Genomic DNA, 19,083 nt, shown 5'->3' on the forward strand with positions numbered 1-19,083 from the left:
TGAGTTAAGATAAACAAAGAAATTGTTGAGTAATTGACCAGCCTGGTCAGTTACTAAGTTTTTGAAATTCTCTGATCTATTATTCGACCACCCTCAACTACAGATGGTCAGTAAACAGACTATGAATACATTTTAATTGGTATCACGTTTACTTGTTAATAAAATTGATAGGAGCGTAGCACATTACCATTGACAGTCTTTGATCAAGGCTGACAAATGTTTGCCGCGTTTACGTGTGTACAGCCAAAAGGCAAGAGAGTAGTTTCACTCTATTTTTAAATCATTTTACCGGAGCATATCTTTTTAAAATAATCTTTCTTCTAAATGGTCAACTACTGGCACATGGTCAATTACTCCTTCATTTACCTTTTGTCACAGTTTTGTAGAATATTTTAAGTGGTGCTCGGCGATGCAAAATGTGCCTTCTTCTTGCTCCATCCATTAAGTTTAATAAATGTATGTGCAATGTAAACATTCTTTAACGGCGAAACAAAACATACACTCAAAAGACTACCTGTTGCGCTACAATGTTTTACAAGTAATGCGATATCATTTCTTTATTGACCAACTAAAATAAAAAAGCAGTTGTCCTAGTTCCAAATATAATGCAATTATGCAAACTAACTCAAAATGACTGCTCTAAATGCGCTTTATTAAAATATGTTTTATTTCTCATTTATTTTTAGAATCAACAATCTACCAATTTTAACAGTTTTGAAAAAGAGAAAAGAACTATTAGCAAGATGCCACAAAGAACTTCAAATCAATTAAAACCGCTTGACGATATGCATCTAATGTTTCCACCGATAGCTACAAAAAAAATTAAACCCGCAAAAAAAGAATTTTTCACCAATACTTTCTTCAACACAACAGGCTTTAAAAGTAATTTTCAAAATTAAAGAATAAAAACAGTAAAATAAAATAATTCCGCGTTAATCTTTTTAGAATTATGAATCTTTACATCCACCAAGAACTTCCATAACCTTCAACAAGTCTCCATATACATTTTTATGTATGTTTATACAGTTTAAGTCCTTTAGAAAAAAAACTAAGAGGGGGGGGGGGAGCCTAACCCCCTCTCCCCGGTATCGTTGGCTCTAAATTTTAAAACAAAAAAACTACAACAAAAGCTCTTTCTGAGTTTATTTATTTCATATTTAAATTAAGTTACAAGTTAAGACAAACAATTTTTAAAATAAAAATTAATGGCTTTATTATTTAATCTAGATTTTACAGATTCCTCAATCAATACACAGTACAGTACATTGAACAGTTCTTTAGTTTTTTTTGCTGAAGTTTTAACCTAAAGTTTTTTAGCAGTCCTTTTAACCAAAGTTTCGTTTCGACGCGGTAGTGACACGACTTTCTGTCTGATTGGCTCAGAATAAACTCAGAAATATGCGTTTGGTATAACTACGTGATCTTTAAGTGTAACCAAAATTATTGGGCTTTGTGTACTTTCATAATAAAAAGAATTGAGAGCATTTCTGTAAAAAGAATTGAGAGCATTTCTGAATCATGTTTGACTCCATTGAATGGTAAAATTTTGTTTTCAAATTTAATTTTTATTTGTTCAATTGATTATTCTTGAAAGCAACAGAAAACGGTGTTGCAACAGAGGTCCGCGAGCATTTAACTAAGAAGTTCACGTACCAATGTTGCATATAATAATGCTGTAATGCACGATAATGAATTTAATTATAAGGAATTTGAAGAAACTTTTTCCTCTTTAAGAAAAAACGCACCAGGCTTTGATGAAATATCTATTTATATAGTTATTCCAAACAAAATCAGTCAAAGCAGATATCCGATTAATATGCTAAAGTTCTCGATAATCTCTGGGATTTTTACTGATATACTTAAATTAACAAAAGTACTTCTTATATACAAATGTAATGATCATTCGAACACTACTAAATATAGACCTTTATCAATATTTCTGTATTTTTAAAACAATTTATTTTACCCAAATCAGTTTATACGTCATCATCCGGTGCAACATCTCTACACCAGTTTAGATGTATTCAAAAATTTCACTTTTTAAAGTAAATAGTTATTTATCTAATTACAAATATATAAGTAATAAATTTGTATGGTTTTGAATAAATATAATCAATTTTAATTCTAGATAAATTATATTTTGAACAGTTAATATATTATTGATCTCAAAATAAATAAAATTAATATATGTAAATGGTTGCTAAGAAGGTTGCCGCAGGCGCCCCTCAATATAATATTTAATAAGTGTATTTAATGTTTATTATATAAAATTCTTTTGGTTGATGAGAAAACTTCATTTTTAATTAAATATCAAAGCTTTACTAAATGTCATTAAAACAAATTATCATCATAATTTTGAGTTGTAAAAATTGATTTACTTCTATTGGGTGTTTTTAAGCTATCTTTCTTAAGAAAGACAATAAAGCTGTGGTGGTATAAAACTTTTAGTTTTTAGTTAGGGTTATTTTATTATACTTATCTAATAACTCTCTAAAAAAATAAAAATAATCAGTTACCCTAACCTAAAACCCCAATAAGGAGTTAGAGAAACTATTTTTTTGTTTTGTTTTGAATATTTTGTCCTTTAAATATAAACGTACAGATTCTTAGAAAACAAGCGCCATTACCAATGCCTTCTTTGATGATATGTTAATCTGGTTGAAGATCTCGTTGGTTAACGATGTATTAATCTATTATTAACGAACAAGCAACCATTAAAAAAAATGACAGCACAAAAAGCAGCTCATAAACTAAAAATCAATAAAATTACCAAAAACATTGAATATCTTCGAAAAACTAATCCTCAAATGTTTTAGAACAATATCCGAAAAATTAAATCTAGTCCAAAGACTCGTATTTTTACGATAAAAAAGAAACAAGATAGAAAGGAAAATGTGGAAGAATTTCGACAAAACTTTAATACGATTCTCAACACTCCCACAATTACTAACAACAATTCCAAACACCACAATATTCCCCAACTTATAGTTGAACCTAATAAAATAATCTTATCAATTTCCGACATTGAATCTTTTATTCGTAAGCTAAAGTCTAATAGATCACGTGACTCTAGTAGAATTACTGCAGAACATCTTAAATACTCTTCTAAAAACAACCTCATTTTATGGCAATCAAAGTTTTATAACAGTATCTTTAATAATGGAGCTGTATTATTGCTTATGCAGATGATATAATCCTGCAAAGTCTTACTCTTTCTACAATTGATCAATAAAGTTCAAACGCAATGTCAAAATCTCTATATCAAATTGAACACAGGTAAAACCTAGCTCATTATTATCATTAAAAGTTTAGTTACAAAATATATAATACAAATTAACAATTTTCCCCTGAAACTCAATAATAAACTAAAACACCTGTGTATAGTTGTATAGAAATGTATAGTTGTGATTACAACTATACTTTTCTTAATAAATTAGACGCTGTTGGAAGATCAGCATTAAAATTTCTCTTTAGTATTTCAAAATACAGCAAAAACTATCTGCATTCTTACTTTAAAATTGATGACGTATCAACCATCCTCGTCTGAAACAAATTGAATCTGTTTATCAGATTACTAAGCAATCCGACTTGTTTTTCCTTGATTTTAACTAAAATATCTGATTTTCATAAGGATAACTACTTTATCAACAAAGCAATGAAAATCTGCAACCGCCTGGAGCTAAGCTTCATTCAGTGTTTGATTAAAGGAGAAAAATCATTATCAAACGTCGTAACGATGACGTAGAAGATAATATAGCTGAAACTTTAAACCAGTCCTTTGGATTCTTGAACATCAGAGAACAAAGAATGATATTCAAAAATATGATGGAAGAAAGCATTCCAAGAAGAATCTAAATTAGAATTTCAACGAAGAGTATAAACTATTAGTTTTATGCCCTTTGTATTTTTTACCTTTAATTTTGGGTGATGAAAAGAATAAATAAATACTAAGCTTTTTAACTTTGTTTATCGCTATTTATTACATCTTGTAAAACTATTAAAAGATTTGTGCTCACATTGCCTTAATTGTTTGGGCTCAACTAGATTTAATTAATTTTTAACTTATCCATTTGAATGGAATGGTAGCTGCTTGTTTCACGACAGTATAAACAAAAATAACAATACACGACAATATAAAAAATACATGACATTATAAACAATACACAAAAATACTGGAGTAATGTTTCAACTAAGCTTTAAAAATGATCTGAAACTGTTAATTAATATAAAAATACAGGTATGGAACAGTAATGTTTGAATTTGCATTAAGTCTTTTTATAAAAGTTAATTCACTCATTATCGTTGCTAAAAACGTTTGAACCACCATCTTCAAATGATCCAAACTTTGCTTTAATCACCAAGCATAAAATTATACAAAACGTTAACCAATAAATTATGATTCATATTCAGTCAATTAACTGCTAACTACTGGCACTTTAAACTAGCCGTCTGAAAATCTTTTTTTTCTGCTGGAGGTGTTTCTAGTGGGAAATATCAACAGTTAACAATATTAAGCATTTTAAAAGGAGTAACTCCACAATTATGGCAACAGCGTCAAGGGTTTGTCAGGGTTGTAAGAACAAATCAAAAGCGCCAGTTTATTTATTGTATTCTTTCTACCCCTTTTTAATCTAAAAAGAATCTACCTACATCTAACACAAAATGCAATAGATAATGCTCTTTATTAGAGTTATAGTTCACAATGAAATATTTCAAAATTCTTGTAATTATTTAGATTCTTCTAGCTGGATGCGTGTAGGCACTTAGAAATTTGATTAATATGCAAATATATACGTGGTGGATTATGGTAGAGGAGTATTTCTTAAATAACTATTCTTAGAATCAGCTTTGAAAACTTTTTCTGAAAATTCTGCGACGAGTTTCACTATTTGTTTAATTGCTTACGTAGATTAAACCTCAAATGTTATAACTTAGATACTTTGAATGTGATTTACCTATTTTCACTTATAAATTTCAATAATAATAAAAAAGATTGTTCGTCTAGAAAGCTTCTTTTATTACTTTCTAAACATTTTTGATCAGCAATTTTTCCTATACGAATTTTACACCTCCCTTTTGCAGCGGCAAAGGACCTACGTCATAAAAGTTCAAAATTTTAAATATAAATTAAAAATTAATTATATATATAATAATATAATACTAATAATAACAATAATAAAAAATAAATTAAAAAATAAAATTAAAAAACTTAAATAATAAATATAAATTTTACAAAACATAAATAACCAAAAAATTACAAAACATAAGTAATAAAAATAAATATAAATTAAAAAACATTAATTTTTGTAAAAAGGTTTTGATTAGTAAATATTTGTTATTCTTATTCCTTTATTTGATGATTAATAATTACTTGATAATTAATAAGTATTTGATAACTAGTAGGGCATTAATAATTGATAAGTATTTGATAATTAATATTTTAATAAGTAATTTCCAGAAGTTTGGTATAAATAATTGTATTGAAATGAAAGTAACGATGTAATAAGCCAAATATTATTGATTTAGAAACCAGTTTCAATGTAAAAACTAGCTTACACTTTGTTAAGTACAAAAAGGTAACTACAATGTGTTGTTACAATGTTGTTTTTTTACGCAAAATTTACACTAAGCAACATTAAAAGTTACTTGTATTTATGTTAAAAGATGCAAAAACATTTTAAATACAAGCATAGAATTCGCAAACAAATCATGTCACGTCTTTGAATCATTTTTTTCTTTTATTGTTTTAAGTTCAATATCGATTCTTTCTTTTGCACGAAAGACCTATTAAATCAAATAATGATAAGAATTTGTTTTCACAAAAAGTTGCCAATATTATTTTAAAATAATAATAAAAAATAAAAATATAAAATTAATGTCTAACTTGGATTGTAAATAAAATGTCTACCTTAGATTGTAAATAAAACGAGCCTCCAGTTTTTTTGTCGTTAATATTAAATAAATAATCAAAACTCTAAAAAATAAAAAATACAATTTTATCACTAGCTGTAAGTGAAAACTTTAAGTGGATAAAAATAATAAAGTGAAAACAATCTGATTTTTTGATAATTTCATATCTTCTACAACTATAAGTATTGACAATAACATTAATTGCTTTAAATATAATAATTTATTTCAAAATATATTAAAAAGATGTAATTGTTAAAGGTAAATGAAAAAATAAAAAAAATTTAATTAATACAGTAATTATATTGATAAAAAACAATTTATAAATCTAAAAATTTATATACTTTTAAAAAGAGCCTTATAATTAAAAAAAACAAAAACTTATAATGTGATTTTCTCAATTTTCAAGTGTTTTTTTTTTTGAAAAAACAAAAATAAAACCATGTAAATTTATACTAAAATATATATGATATATTGATGGTAAATTATTTGAAGCAATATAGTTGTTTAAATATTGGTTGATGTTCTGAGTCTTTTAAAGACTCAGGTTCAGAAAAAAAAAAAAGAAGATGAAATTCATGAAAAGAACTGCAGAATTTAAAATTCACAAACTTTATCTTAATTTTGTAGCTAGAGATTCGAAAATTTCAGAATGATAAAAAAAACTCTTAAAGCCGTGTATTTTTTCCTATTTAGTTTGTAAGTTTCTAAACATTTTTTGAAGCAACAGAATGCCACAGTTAATTTATAAAAATAATATTTTTAAATCTTCTTTATTTTTTTGTCAACAAATCTCAACTGTATGAAGTGAAATATGATTAAATATATTAACAACTGCAAAAAAGTTATAGATAAACAACTGATTAAAAATTTGTTTAGTCAAAGATTTAATTTTTTTCAGAATTTGCATCTTACCACTGAAAGTAATTAATTTAGCTAAAAAGATTTAATGACTAAAATTAAAACAATCAAAAATAAAATTTTATAGGCTTTATTCCTGGTCCATAAATAAAGCCTATTCTATTGTAAAGACTGTTTTATATTTAGTCTGACTTTAAGAATAAAGAACGAAAGTAACAAAATTTGATAGTAATTAATTTTGAATTTTCAACTATAGAAAATAAATCAGTACAGTATAGATGTAAAGTCTATACTAATATACTAGCTTTTGAAAAAATTTTAAAAACTCAATTTTTGTACTGCCATGCCCAGAAGCTATCTTTTTACAAATATTTTATATTTCATTATATTCCTATTGTCATGAAGCATATGCTTATAAGTACTACATGATGAAAAAAACAACACAAAAAACAAACAGGCTTAAAATCTGAGAGTCATCTATTGGATTACTAAGTTATCCAATAGATTCCTTTAAAGTATTAAGATAAAAAAAAAAGGATTAAAGTATTCAGAAATAAAAAAAACGTTAAAAAATATTTACAAACATTAAACCTTTTGAACTGCCTCTGGATCAAGTTCTTTTATGTTCAAAATTTGTTTAGCTTCCTAAAATATTATAAAAACCAAACTTTAAAACAAAATATTTCATTCAAAAAAAAAATTTTTTTTTACACTTTATTTCTTAAGTCATCATTAACACATTTTAGAAAATGTGTTGATGATGACTTAAGAAATGGCCGCAGGCTATTTCATATATATATATATATATATATATATATATATATATATATATATATATATATATATATATATATATATATATATATATATATATATATATATATATATATATATATATATATATATATATATATATATATATATATGTATATATATATATATATATATATATATATATATATATATATATATATATGTATGTATGTATATATATATATATATATATATATATGTATATAAATATATATATGTATATATATATATATGTATATATATATATATATATATATATATATATATATATATATATATATATATGTATATATATATATATATGTATATATATATATATATATATATATATATATATATATATATATATATATATATATATATATATATATATATATATATATATATATATATATATGTATATATACATATATGAAATAGCCGGCGGCTGGGAGCTTCAGTACATACATCGACTATCTTATAGTCTGCTGCCCAAAATATATCTTCTGAGAGATCCCTTGGATTTTTTTATTAACTACAAACTCAAATGATCTGATCATATCAATTAAATAATTTTAAAAGCAAGCTTAGACTGAGCTGTCAAACCCAAGTGTTTAGATAAGCACTCTGACACCACAGTAAAGTAGCTTGCTGCCAGGGGCTTCAGTACATATATCGACTACCTTATAGCCTTGCCGCTACATCGACTGAGGGTTTGGCTTAGGGTAGTAATCATTTCTTTCATTATTCTTTCTATTTTTCTGAAAACGCTGTTTGCTATAAAGATAGGAAAAATAAGTAACAATTTGATATCTATATACGCTATAGTAGATATATATATATATATATATATACATATATATATATATATAATATATATATATATATATATATATATATATATATATATATATATATATATATATATATATATAATATATTATATATATATATATATATATATAAACACTGAGACATCAATCTGAAATAGCCTGCTGCAAAAGAGCTTCAGTACATACATCGACTATCTTATAGTCTGCTGCTGCAAAGGGTTGTGGTTACATCAAATATATAAAAATTCAATAAGTACTGCTACAATAAATAATGACTCACAAACATTTAAGCTTGTAGTTAATTAAAGTTTCACATAAAAATAAGTCTCTGCGAAGATTTACTTTTAGGTGAAATATGCATAAATGAAGAATCTTGTCAGTAAAATCACCGCTTAACTTGACGACCTTGCATTTATTGATGCAGAATTTCATTCCTTAGAGTCAAGACCATGCACATTTATGCACAACAGTTAGATTTAAAATATTATTGATTCTGGAAACTAGCTGGCAATAATTAATATTGGACCAAAAATAATATTGGAAAAATTATAGAATATTCTGGAAAATTCTTGGTTTGAAAAAATATTCTAGAACTTTTGAGAAACATTGAGAACTGTTAAGAAAAGTCCAAAAGTGGTCATACAAATACAAAAGCAAAAGTGACTTAAACCAACATTTCAGTTTGTACTATTAGTGAATAAAGGAGTAATGAATCATGTTTGAAGGAAAATTATTTAATTTGAATAACATCAAGTGGACAATTTTTAAAGGCAAAATCGAAAAAATATTCTGAGGAATCAGGTTGAAAAATATATATGTGAACTAAAAGACATTCTTTGGTATACCTTTCAAGAAATAAGACAAGCGCATATCACAAGAGTACTTTTAAAGGTTGATTAATTGCTTCTCGTTGTTGTTAAAGATGTACTTCATTTTGTAGAACCTCTGTTCTTAATTTGCATTTTTGTGGCAGTGATTATGGATCTGTAACGAGATTTAGCGGATTTAGCAAATTTTTATTTTACTGCTAGTTAAAAATTTCTTTCTCATAAACGATTGAAGTTTTTATTTTGATATTATTTTAATAAAAATATTCAATATATTATTTATATAATATAAAAATATATAATAATTGCTGCATTTACCTAAGAATATGTTTTCTTTTGACTGTCAAAATTTTCTTTTAATCTTTTTATTCATTTTAAGTTTTTGCTGCAAATGCAAATTTAAAATATCTAATTGTGTGTTTGCGCTTTTATTTCCTATAAAAGGGCATTCTTAAAAATACTATTATTTAGTAAAATCTTGTTTTATGAAACATTAGTAATTTTTATAAAAATGTTTCATATAACGATTGTCTTTTTAGTATAAAGTATAAAAAGTAGAGTTAATAACATTGTTATTAACTAATTAACATCAGCAGTTTTTAAAATAATGAGGAGAGATAAAATTATCTTATAAAATCAGAGATATAAAATTATTATAATTTAAAATTGTTGTATGTAAATAAGAACATTTTCTCTTTCAACTGTACTTTGTTTTTTATTTCAATCAATCTTTTCATTTAGTTCATGCAAAGTTATTAAAATGAATGAATTATTTTTGATTAAATTTAAAATTATCAATTGCACACTTGCATATGTTTTTATTTTTTTATTACTGAATTGTAATGGGATCATCAAACATTGACCTATCTTAATGGAGGCAAATAAGGAGATAAACAACACATTCATTTTTCAGTAGCATTTCAAAAAACAATTTCTTTTAGTATTAAATATTCCGTTTAAGTTTTTTAAATATTTTATGAAATTTGGTTTGATATTAAAAAAAATTCAACAAAATTTAAATTCAAAAAAATTAAATTACTTGGGTATATATTATTAAAAAACTTTTTTTTATTGAATGAAAATCTGTGTGCGGGAGTTATTTTAAACTATTAACATTAAGTAAATTAGCAGATAATTTGAACATTAGTTATTTGCGAGTTTCAATATAAAAAATGAAATGATTTTAATTATAATTATTATTTTAAAAAGAATACAAATCGTTAATTTTCAAGCGTTAAGTTACTTTTGTGTGTGTAAGTTTCAGTCATGAAGAACTATTACAAAATGAAAATTTAAACAAAGAAAAAAATAAAAATTTTGACCATCTAAAAAAAACAATTGACCATCAATTCCCTGTGTTAGCTGGTTGAAATGATAGCTTTCCTTTATTTTCCATGCTGCATGGGGCTTTATTTTTGCAAACCAAAGGATAATAGCCATCAACGCTAAGATTCGATGGTGAAACATTTAAATCTTACAAAAAGCAACTAGGTCTGATAAAATTTTGGAAAAATAAGATTTAAAGAATAAAAGTTTCTTTGAAAATCACAAATACTTGTAAAGAATAGATTGAAACAATTTAGCATAAGTGATAGCTATTTTTTATTAATATCTTTAGTTTAGATAGACTTTATTTGTCTTTTAAAATTAATAGAGAACTCGATCATGAATAGTGCATGACACCCTAAGCACCCATGAATAGTACATGACACCGTAAGCAATAATATATGAAGTTACCTCATTCAATCAACTTAAAGATAAAACAAAAGGCTGCTTATGCCTTGACAATGCATATTAAAAGCGCTAACAGGGACACCTTCCATGTACAACATGGCACTGTTGGTGCTCTGATAATTTACAACTGTTTATTGAATTATTCTCTCTGAGAGCTACCACAAAGTTCAGGAAAAAATGTAGCAGGACATAGGGCAGGTTGTACTGGATTACATGTTACTAGTAGCAGGGTGATCATGATGACTCTAATGCTGACCTAATTAAACAAATTTAAATTATTTTTGAAATAAAAAAGAAAAGTTTTGGCTTTTTGTTTAAAAGAGTTCTTCTTGTAAAAATTATGTATTAATAAGAAGTTGTATGATAAATAAATAAAAAAATACCAACTAAAACAATTTATATATAAAAATTACCACAAAAAAAAAATGGTGAAAATTGATTCAATTATCAAATAAACTCAAGTGTATGAATAAGCTGATATTTTTTTTGCATTCCTATCTGATTCATATAAGATAGAATTGCAAAAAAATAAAAAAAAATTGTTATAGTTAATTGAATTATAATGTTATAATAAACTTTTAAAATAAAATTAGTTATAGAAAAGTAAATACTTTATGCTGTGGAGCCAAACAAATAGTTTGTATTTTTTTATTTTGAAAAGGAAAAAGAAATAGAAGATTTAAAAAGAATAAGTACTCAATAGTTTTAGATTAGGAATTTTTTTTATTTAATCCACCATAAAAGAAATCCAAAGTTGAACATCAGCTAATAAAACTTAGTGTAATAAATTTCAACTTATAAAACTAAAAATAAAATTTCAACAATAAAATTATAATTAAGTGTGCATGTTCAAAAAAACATAGAAAAAGATTTTCTATGTTTTTTTGATAATTGTTGTTCATCAAGAACAATGAGATTCATTATATCAATGTTATTCATCAATAAAGGTAATAGTTACGTGACATTAATATCATGTAACTACTACCTTAAAAATATCAAATACCGACAAGCTATAACTTGAGAAATTCTAGATCCACCTAAATGAGAACTTTTGTTTCTTATAGTACTTTTATATATATTAAAAACACTAACATTTTGAATACATACTTTTACAATAAATAAAGTAGGTCTAAAGTTTATTATACATTTAACACTTTTTAATTGTATTTACTTTATAAAATTTACATTTAAATGATAAATATGAATAAAAGAAGGCCTTAACAATACCCATGTGGGAACTTTAGGTGAAAATAAATTGGAAAGCTCATTCAGGATTTATTTGTGCATCCTTGTGGAGTAACCATTATGAGCAAGGACAAATTTGAACTTTTCGTTAAGTTTATATTTAATAAATGACATTAAAATAATATTATAAAAAGTATTTGATTTAGAAATTTATTTTTACAATTTTATTTACAAATAAGCGAATTACATTTTGAGAGAGCAAATTAAACTATTGTTTTGCATACAATCAATTGTTTTCAATTTCAATTTCAACAGTTGTTAGTATTGAGATAATTATTGCAGAGATAAAACTGACTAAAATAACATGATTTTATGACATTTTATTTGTTACTTTAATTTTATAACTTTTTTATAGCTGGTCAACCTTGACTTATTTGAATTTATTTTGGGAGGTCAAAATATAAATTTTGTTGATTCGAGTCAATTTTTTTTCTTTTCAGTTCTATAAAGGCTTTCAACAACTCCCAATAAGAGGCTTATTTTGGTTCTATAAACATGCTCATATGGGACCTTATGGAACCTATATACTCTGGCTTGCTAAGTATATATACTTATTACTGCCTATTTAGGCCGGCGTAACAAATATATATTTATAAATATGATTTTTATATAAAATTATATTTATAAACAAGTTATAAATAATATATAAATATACATTAATATAAATGTTTATATTTTATATAAAAATAAATATTTATATATATTTATAAATTTAACAAACTTAAATCTTGTTTTTTCTAATCATTAAATTTTGCTACTTAATAAAAATATAAAACTAACCTAAACCTAATTTGACAATATTTAAACTGAACTCATAAATATATAAATGTTATAAAAATACTTCTAAGTACCTGTGTAATATTTTTTTATTTGGCTGAAGCATAAGTTCTCTGCATTAGACTGTTCTTTTTTTTGTTTGACTGTCACTTAAATTCTACATCTAAGTATTTCTTGTCACAGTCCAGCAGTAGCCAGCTAACATTTCAGAACTCCTTTTTTCCTTGATACCTGATTTCCCTCATTGCTATGTTCTGTTGAAAATGTTCACCATGTTCTTCACTAATTGTACCACAGTTATTAGGGAAGAACTCCACAAGAGTACAGAAAGTTAATCTTTAATGACATGTTGCAGCCTAACTTCTGGTAGAATTGTCACATGTTCTTTATAATGATCTGGTTTCTTGTTTCTGAAAAAACTCTTAACTACAAGTTTGAAGCATTTCAAGGCATTTCTGTCAAAACCCTATAGACTCTGATATAAATGTTCATCATTCAGAAGTTCACATGTCTGCATGTTGACTCCTTCATGTGAGCAACATACCCAACAGGAATTAATGGTGGTTCATTTCAATTATGTAACAACACTGCTTTTAAACTTAGCTTTGAAGCGCCAATAAGGATTTCTCAGTAAATTCATCAGACCATTGATTTCATGGCAGAATAAACGGCCATTTTTCATACCAAAGAATCAAAGAGTTAAGTTCTTGCGACACTTACAATATATTGAAATTATTACATTCTTCTGCAACAGATTCCACTGCTGAAGTCTGGAAGCCAAAATTTCTGCTTTGTGTTTTGACAAATGCAAGTCTCTTAATTATTCTGTCTAAATCAGGTCACTTAATCATTCTCTCTAATCCTGTTTCGGTTTGTCTCAGAAATAAAATAAGGATATTGTGATATTATGGGTTCAGATGATTTAGCTGTGGCATGATCGAAGATTTCAGAGAATAGTTTGCTGTTAGATCAAGAATGGAGAGTTTAGTTCCATGAGGCACAAGGCAAATTGTAGATGGTATATTAAGATAGTTGACAGTCGATTATTTCTTTTTGGATATTCCATGTTTTAGGAATAGCACCATGCAAAAATAACAGTGGCATTATTAGTTGACTCTCTCCATATCATAGGAATAGCAAAAGGCATGGAACAACTTTTTTGATTAATCCAGTTCCAGAGGTTAGAAGAGGTTAGAAGCACGAGATTGCAACATATGTGGTACTCGGCTTTTATCTCCATTTCAAATAATGCATCCAAAATAGCAGTGATAAGCCTCCCTAATCACCAGAGTTAGAGAATGTTTCTTAGTGGAAATCTTTTTAAAGCACTCATAACAAAAGTTAACATTGCTTTTTACACACTTTCGAGGCATTTCAAAAAAAGAATGCTAACTGACACAAAAAATAAAAGAGATTATTAAAAAAAGGCCATTTTTAAGTATCATAAAATGTATAATAAAATCTAGAACTAAATATTACTTTTTAATTTCATATTCTTTTTCAGCACAGCAAAATTTGTCATAATAGACTGATTTTGTAACTAATACATTTTAGCTGTTGACCAGTGTAATAAGGAATGAATGAATTGCAGATGATTTTAATGTATATACAGCATATATTTTCATATTGGTTATCATAACTACGCAATCACTCATGCAACTTGCAAATATTTAATATGTTGCCAATAATAATTATAAGTGGTCAGATCTTTTTAGCCATAACTGCATAGCAATACTCAATCTTATCTGTTATTGTATCCACCTGAATATTTACTAAGTTATACATATAAATAAAAATATCTAAAATTTTTTAGCTTTTTAAGTTTCGAGCTATATGGTTAGCAGAGGCGGATCCAGCATTTTTTGGTGTTTTAGATATCTAACTTCCCGATATGGAGAAAACTCCAAACATTTATATGTTTATACTTATGTTAATTAAAAACGCTTCAATTAAGAAAAAATTGTTATTATTAGAGCCTGGGAACAAAAAAGCCCTAAAATTTGAGACGCCCCTGTCCAAACATTATGACCACGTAAAGTTTGAACCCCCTCAAATTAAGGGGGATTCAAACTTTACATGATCATAATTTTTGAATGCTAAAAGTTATTGTATGAAATTTAAATTTTATCAATTAATATTAATTTAGTTAAGAATAATAGAAACAACATTATATCAACTTGATTATGGGGCTTTTTTGTTCCCAGACTCTAATCATTGCAATTTTTGCAAAGCATTCTTATTACACATAAGTACAAACATATAAATGTTTGAAGTTTTCTCCAAGTCTAGAATATAGCTTAAACACCAAAAAAAGCTAGATCCGCCCCTGGTTTAGAGTACCCATTTATTCTTTTATTCCTTATGCTAACTTTAAAATTTTTATATATATATAAAATAAAATATAAAAATCTTAGTTATGTATGACAACTGATTATAAAAGATATAAAATCTTTTATAATTAGTCGTCATACATAACTAAGATAAAACCATGCTTTAATGGAGACCTTCAATAAAAATAAACAAATTATAAACAGGATAATAATGTTATTTCTATGTTTTAATGTATAATCATTATTATTTCATTGATATTATGTGACATTGTTAAGTCATTGATGACAAATGATGATTTGATGCTTTTTCTACTGTAAAAATAAATCTTGCTAAAAAGCTTATTCCTTTTTTTAGCATAGTATTCTGCTATCTTGAATTCAAAGTTTCTAATCTAGGATAAAGTCTTATTAATCAGATTCAGTAAAATATTCAGTAGATTCTGGTAAACCTGAGCATTTAAAAGATGAAAAGCATTTACCTCAAGAGACATTCCACTAATAGTATTTGCTGCATGCCTTGGTGCTTCATTTGAGGTGCGTGATGCAAATTGAGAGCCAGCTAAATTTTAAAATTAGTTTATTGGATAAAAAAAAAAAATTTAAATAAATACTAAAAGACTGAATAAAAACTTTAATTAAAATTTTAATTTACTTACCCTAATATTAATTTAGTTACTTCTATTAAGTTTTTAATTAAAACTAGAAGCTTAGCATCATATTTATAAAGTTATTTATTGCAATACTTTGCTGTATTTGCAATAAATTTATCGCCGCACGTTAGCGAATCAAATTTATTGCTATTTCATCCTATTTCGAACAAAATTAAAATTTAGAAAAAACTTAATTTTTTTGCATATTTACGCAAACTTAATTTTTGAATGAACTTTTGATATTTAGCTTTTTATTTTAGTTTACATGAGGAAAATGAAAAAGCGAAACTTGTTTCTTTTCCATATTCTTTTTGATTAATAACAAAAATATTGATTACAATAACTTAATAAAACTTTAGGATCTATCTTTTTAAACTTCCATGTCTTTAATGTTTAAAAAAATCTATAGTAAATGTAACTTATTTATTAAACGTAATTTTTTTAAATTATATTTAATAAATAAAAAAATAAAACATATTTTGTTAAAAATATATGTTTTTTAATAAAAAAATTAATCATTTTATAAATTACGTTTACTGTATATAATCGTAAACTAATTATCTCTAATTACGTTTACTGTATATTACCGTAAATTAATTATCTCTGCTTTAATTATCTTTAATTTAAAAGGCGCCTTAAAATCACTTTAAAGATTATTAACCTTTAGTAAACGTTTAAATGAACAGATTTGCTAATATTTAGAATCAAAATTTTAAAATTAGAATAATAGTAAATAGGTTTATTAAATGTTTATGTTTTTAATTCGAATAGTTATTTGAATACAAGACATTAAACTATTTTGGTAATTTTACAAATATTGCGGGATTTAATATATGTAAATATATTATGCAATGTAAATCTTGATTAAAAATTGTTTAAAGTATTTAAACATTCAATTACTAATTATTTAAAACATTAACTACTAATATTGAATTTATTAAAATATAGTGAACAAATGTTTTAAATACTTTAAACAATTTTCAATAATTATTTACAAATAGCGTGGTTAAATTCTTAAGTAAAATAGCTTTCTTATCATAACTAAAGTAACATGGTTTCGTCCACTGGTAAATTCATGTATTCAAAGAAATGACTTTAGATCAACTCCTTATCTTCAGATAAAATTAAACAACATAAACACAAATGGGTAAAATAATGATTAAATTTATCGTCGTGGCACTGGTTTTAACTAGGGGAGAAGGGGAGAGGGTAATCTCAAGAATATCAACAAGAGAGGGGCAGTAATCCCAAGAACATCACTCCCTATCCTCCCAATGTTGCCAAAAAAAAAACAGTGTCCCTAAATAAACTCTGGGTATGTATATACATTAGGGTGCATCAAATGCCCCGTACTTTCAAAAATTGATCTGTCCCTATTCTTAAAACTTTCAATTGGTTCTCACAAAACACTCTGCTAAATTTTTTCAAAATTGAATGAGATTTAGAGGGGCCACCTCAAGTCTGAAACTTGCAATGAGACCCTAAACAGAAGAAAAAAAAGTTTTTCAAATGTATGTCATGTTGGGTCTCAAAAGAAGCAAAATTTTATAAAAATTACAAAAATAAATATCATTTTTTGTTAAAAATGACTTATAAAAATTTTTTGACAAAAACCATTAAAAAAATTTTATTTCATAATTTTTTGTTAAAAAATAATAATTTTTATGTAATAAAATTTAAAATAATAATTTTTGAGTAAAATTTTTATTATTTTTGAAATTTATATAAAATTTCGCTTCTTTTGAGATCCAACATGACATACATTTGAAAAACTTTTTCTTCTTCTGTTTAGGGTATCGTTGCAAGTTTCAGACTTGAGGTGGCCCCTCTAAATCTCATTCAATTTTGAAAAAATTTAACAGAGTGTTTTGTGAGAACCAATTGAAAGTTTTAAGAATAGGGACAGATCGATTTTTGAAAGTATGGGGCATTTGATGCACCCTAATATACATACATACATACATATATATAAATATATATATATATATATATATATATATATATATATATATATATATATAAATATATATACATATATTTATGTATATATATAAAAATGTATATATATATATATATATATATATATATATATATATATATATATATATATATATATATATATATATATTCATACACTGACCTTGTTTTAAAGCGTAAACTGGCGCGCCATTTACATATGTGCTTAGCCATTTCAGGTGAGCCATTTTTTATCATTTTTTAATTTTAAACAAGTCTAAAGATATCATTTAAGCGGTGAGATAAAAAAGTAACTAACATTGTAAAACCACTTATAAAGTTTGAATGATGATTATATAAAAAAGTTTGCACAAAAATTATGTTTGATATTTACGTTATTTAAAAATGTAATAATTTAAAAAAAAAAAAAAAAAAATTTTTTTTTTTATTCTAACTTTTCCATCAAAAATGTTCATCAAAAAAAAAAAATAATAATAAATAAATATTATACAATGCTTAAAAAAAGAAATTTTAAAAAACTTATATTTATCATCTTGCAATAGCAAGGATATTTATTTAGACAATTTCTCATAACAAACAATAACAAAAATAATAACCGCGTTTTTTAAAAAAATTTAAAAACATTACAAAAATTTATTAACTAAAAAATAGTTTACGTTAAATTTTATTTTATATTAACATCACTTTTGATATTTTAATTTTTTTGTTTATTTGTTTTGTTATAATAAATTGATTTTATCAAAAAAATGAAAAAACATTATTAGAAACTTTAAACGACATCTTATAAGAGTTTTTTTATAATAAAAAAAAAATTATTTTATGGATATAACTCTATTATTTAGAAAAACAATATTTTATGAAAACTACATCAGCTTTATATAATTAACAGATTGTGTGATATCAAAAAAGTGTAATCAGAAAATTTCTTGTAATTTCGAAGAATTTGAATAAAAAAAATATTTAAATAAAAAAGAATTTTTTTTTCTTAAAATTTCTTCTTTTCTTTTTTTTACAAAAAAAAAAAAACTCCTTGTAAATATGTTATAACTTAAAACACTGCATCAAAAATATTTATAAAAGTACGTTTAATCTTTTTACCCTAAGGCAAGTAAAAGCACAACTGTATATATTTTTTAATAAATGATACTTG

At 25.0% G+C, this 19,083-nt stretch overlaps 2 protein-coding genes across 2 annotated transcripts in view; one reads left to right on the top strand and one right to left on the bottom strand.

Annotated features, from left to right (window-relative positions):
• Window positions 1-1,934, top strand: part of LOC100203155 (cytadherence high molecular weight protein 2) — a 32,899-nt gene extending 30,965 nt beyond the window's left edge. Inside the window, exon 5 of the mRNA XM_065812997.1 lies at window positions 687-1,934. Coding sequence (XP_065669069.1) covers window positions 687-899 — 213 coding nt within the window. The 3' untranslated portion in view covers window positions 900-1,934. The remainder of the gene's footprint in view (window positions 1-686) is intronic.
• A 3,566-nt stretch (window positions 1,935-5,500) lies between these two features.
• The window catches only part of LOC136088672 (mitochondrial import inner membrane translocase subunit TIM16-like), a 28,666-nt gene continuing 15,083 nt past the window's right edge, over window positions 5,501-19,083 (bottom strand). The window contains exons 3-6 of the mRNA XM_065812999.1: window positions 15,786-15,865; window positions 7,360-7,413; window positions 5,909-5,974; window positions 5,501-5,784 (exon numbers count right to left, since the gene is read on the bottom strand). Coding sequence (XP_065669071.1) covers window positions 5,713-5,784; window positions 5,909-5,974; window positions 7,360-7,413; window positions 15,786-15,865 — 272 coding nt within the window. The 3' untranslated portion in view covers window positions 5,501-5,712. The remainder of the gene's footprint in view (window positions 5,785-5,908; window positions 5,975-7,359; window positions 7,414-15,785; window positions 15,866-19,083) is intronic.

The sequence above is a fragment of the Hydra vulgaris genome, chromosome 12 (assembly GCF_038396675.1).
Source record: "Hydra vulgaris chromosome 12, alternate assembly HydraT2T_AEP".
NCBI classification, from domain to species: Eukaryota; Metazoa; Cnidaria; class Hydrozoa; order Anthoathecata; family Hydridae; genus Hydra; species Hydra vulgaris.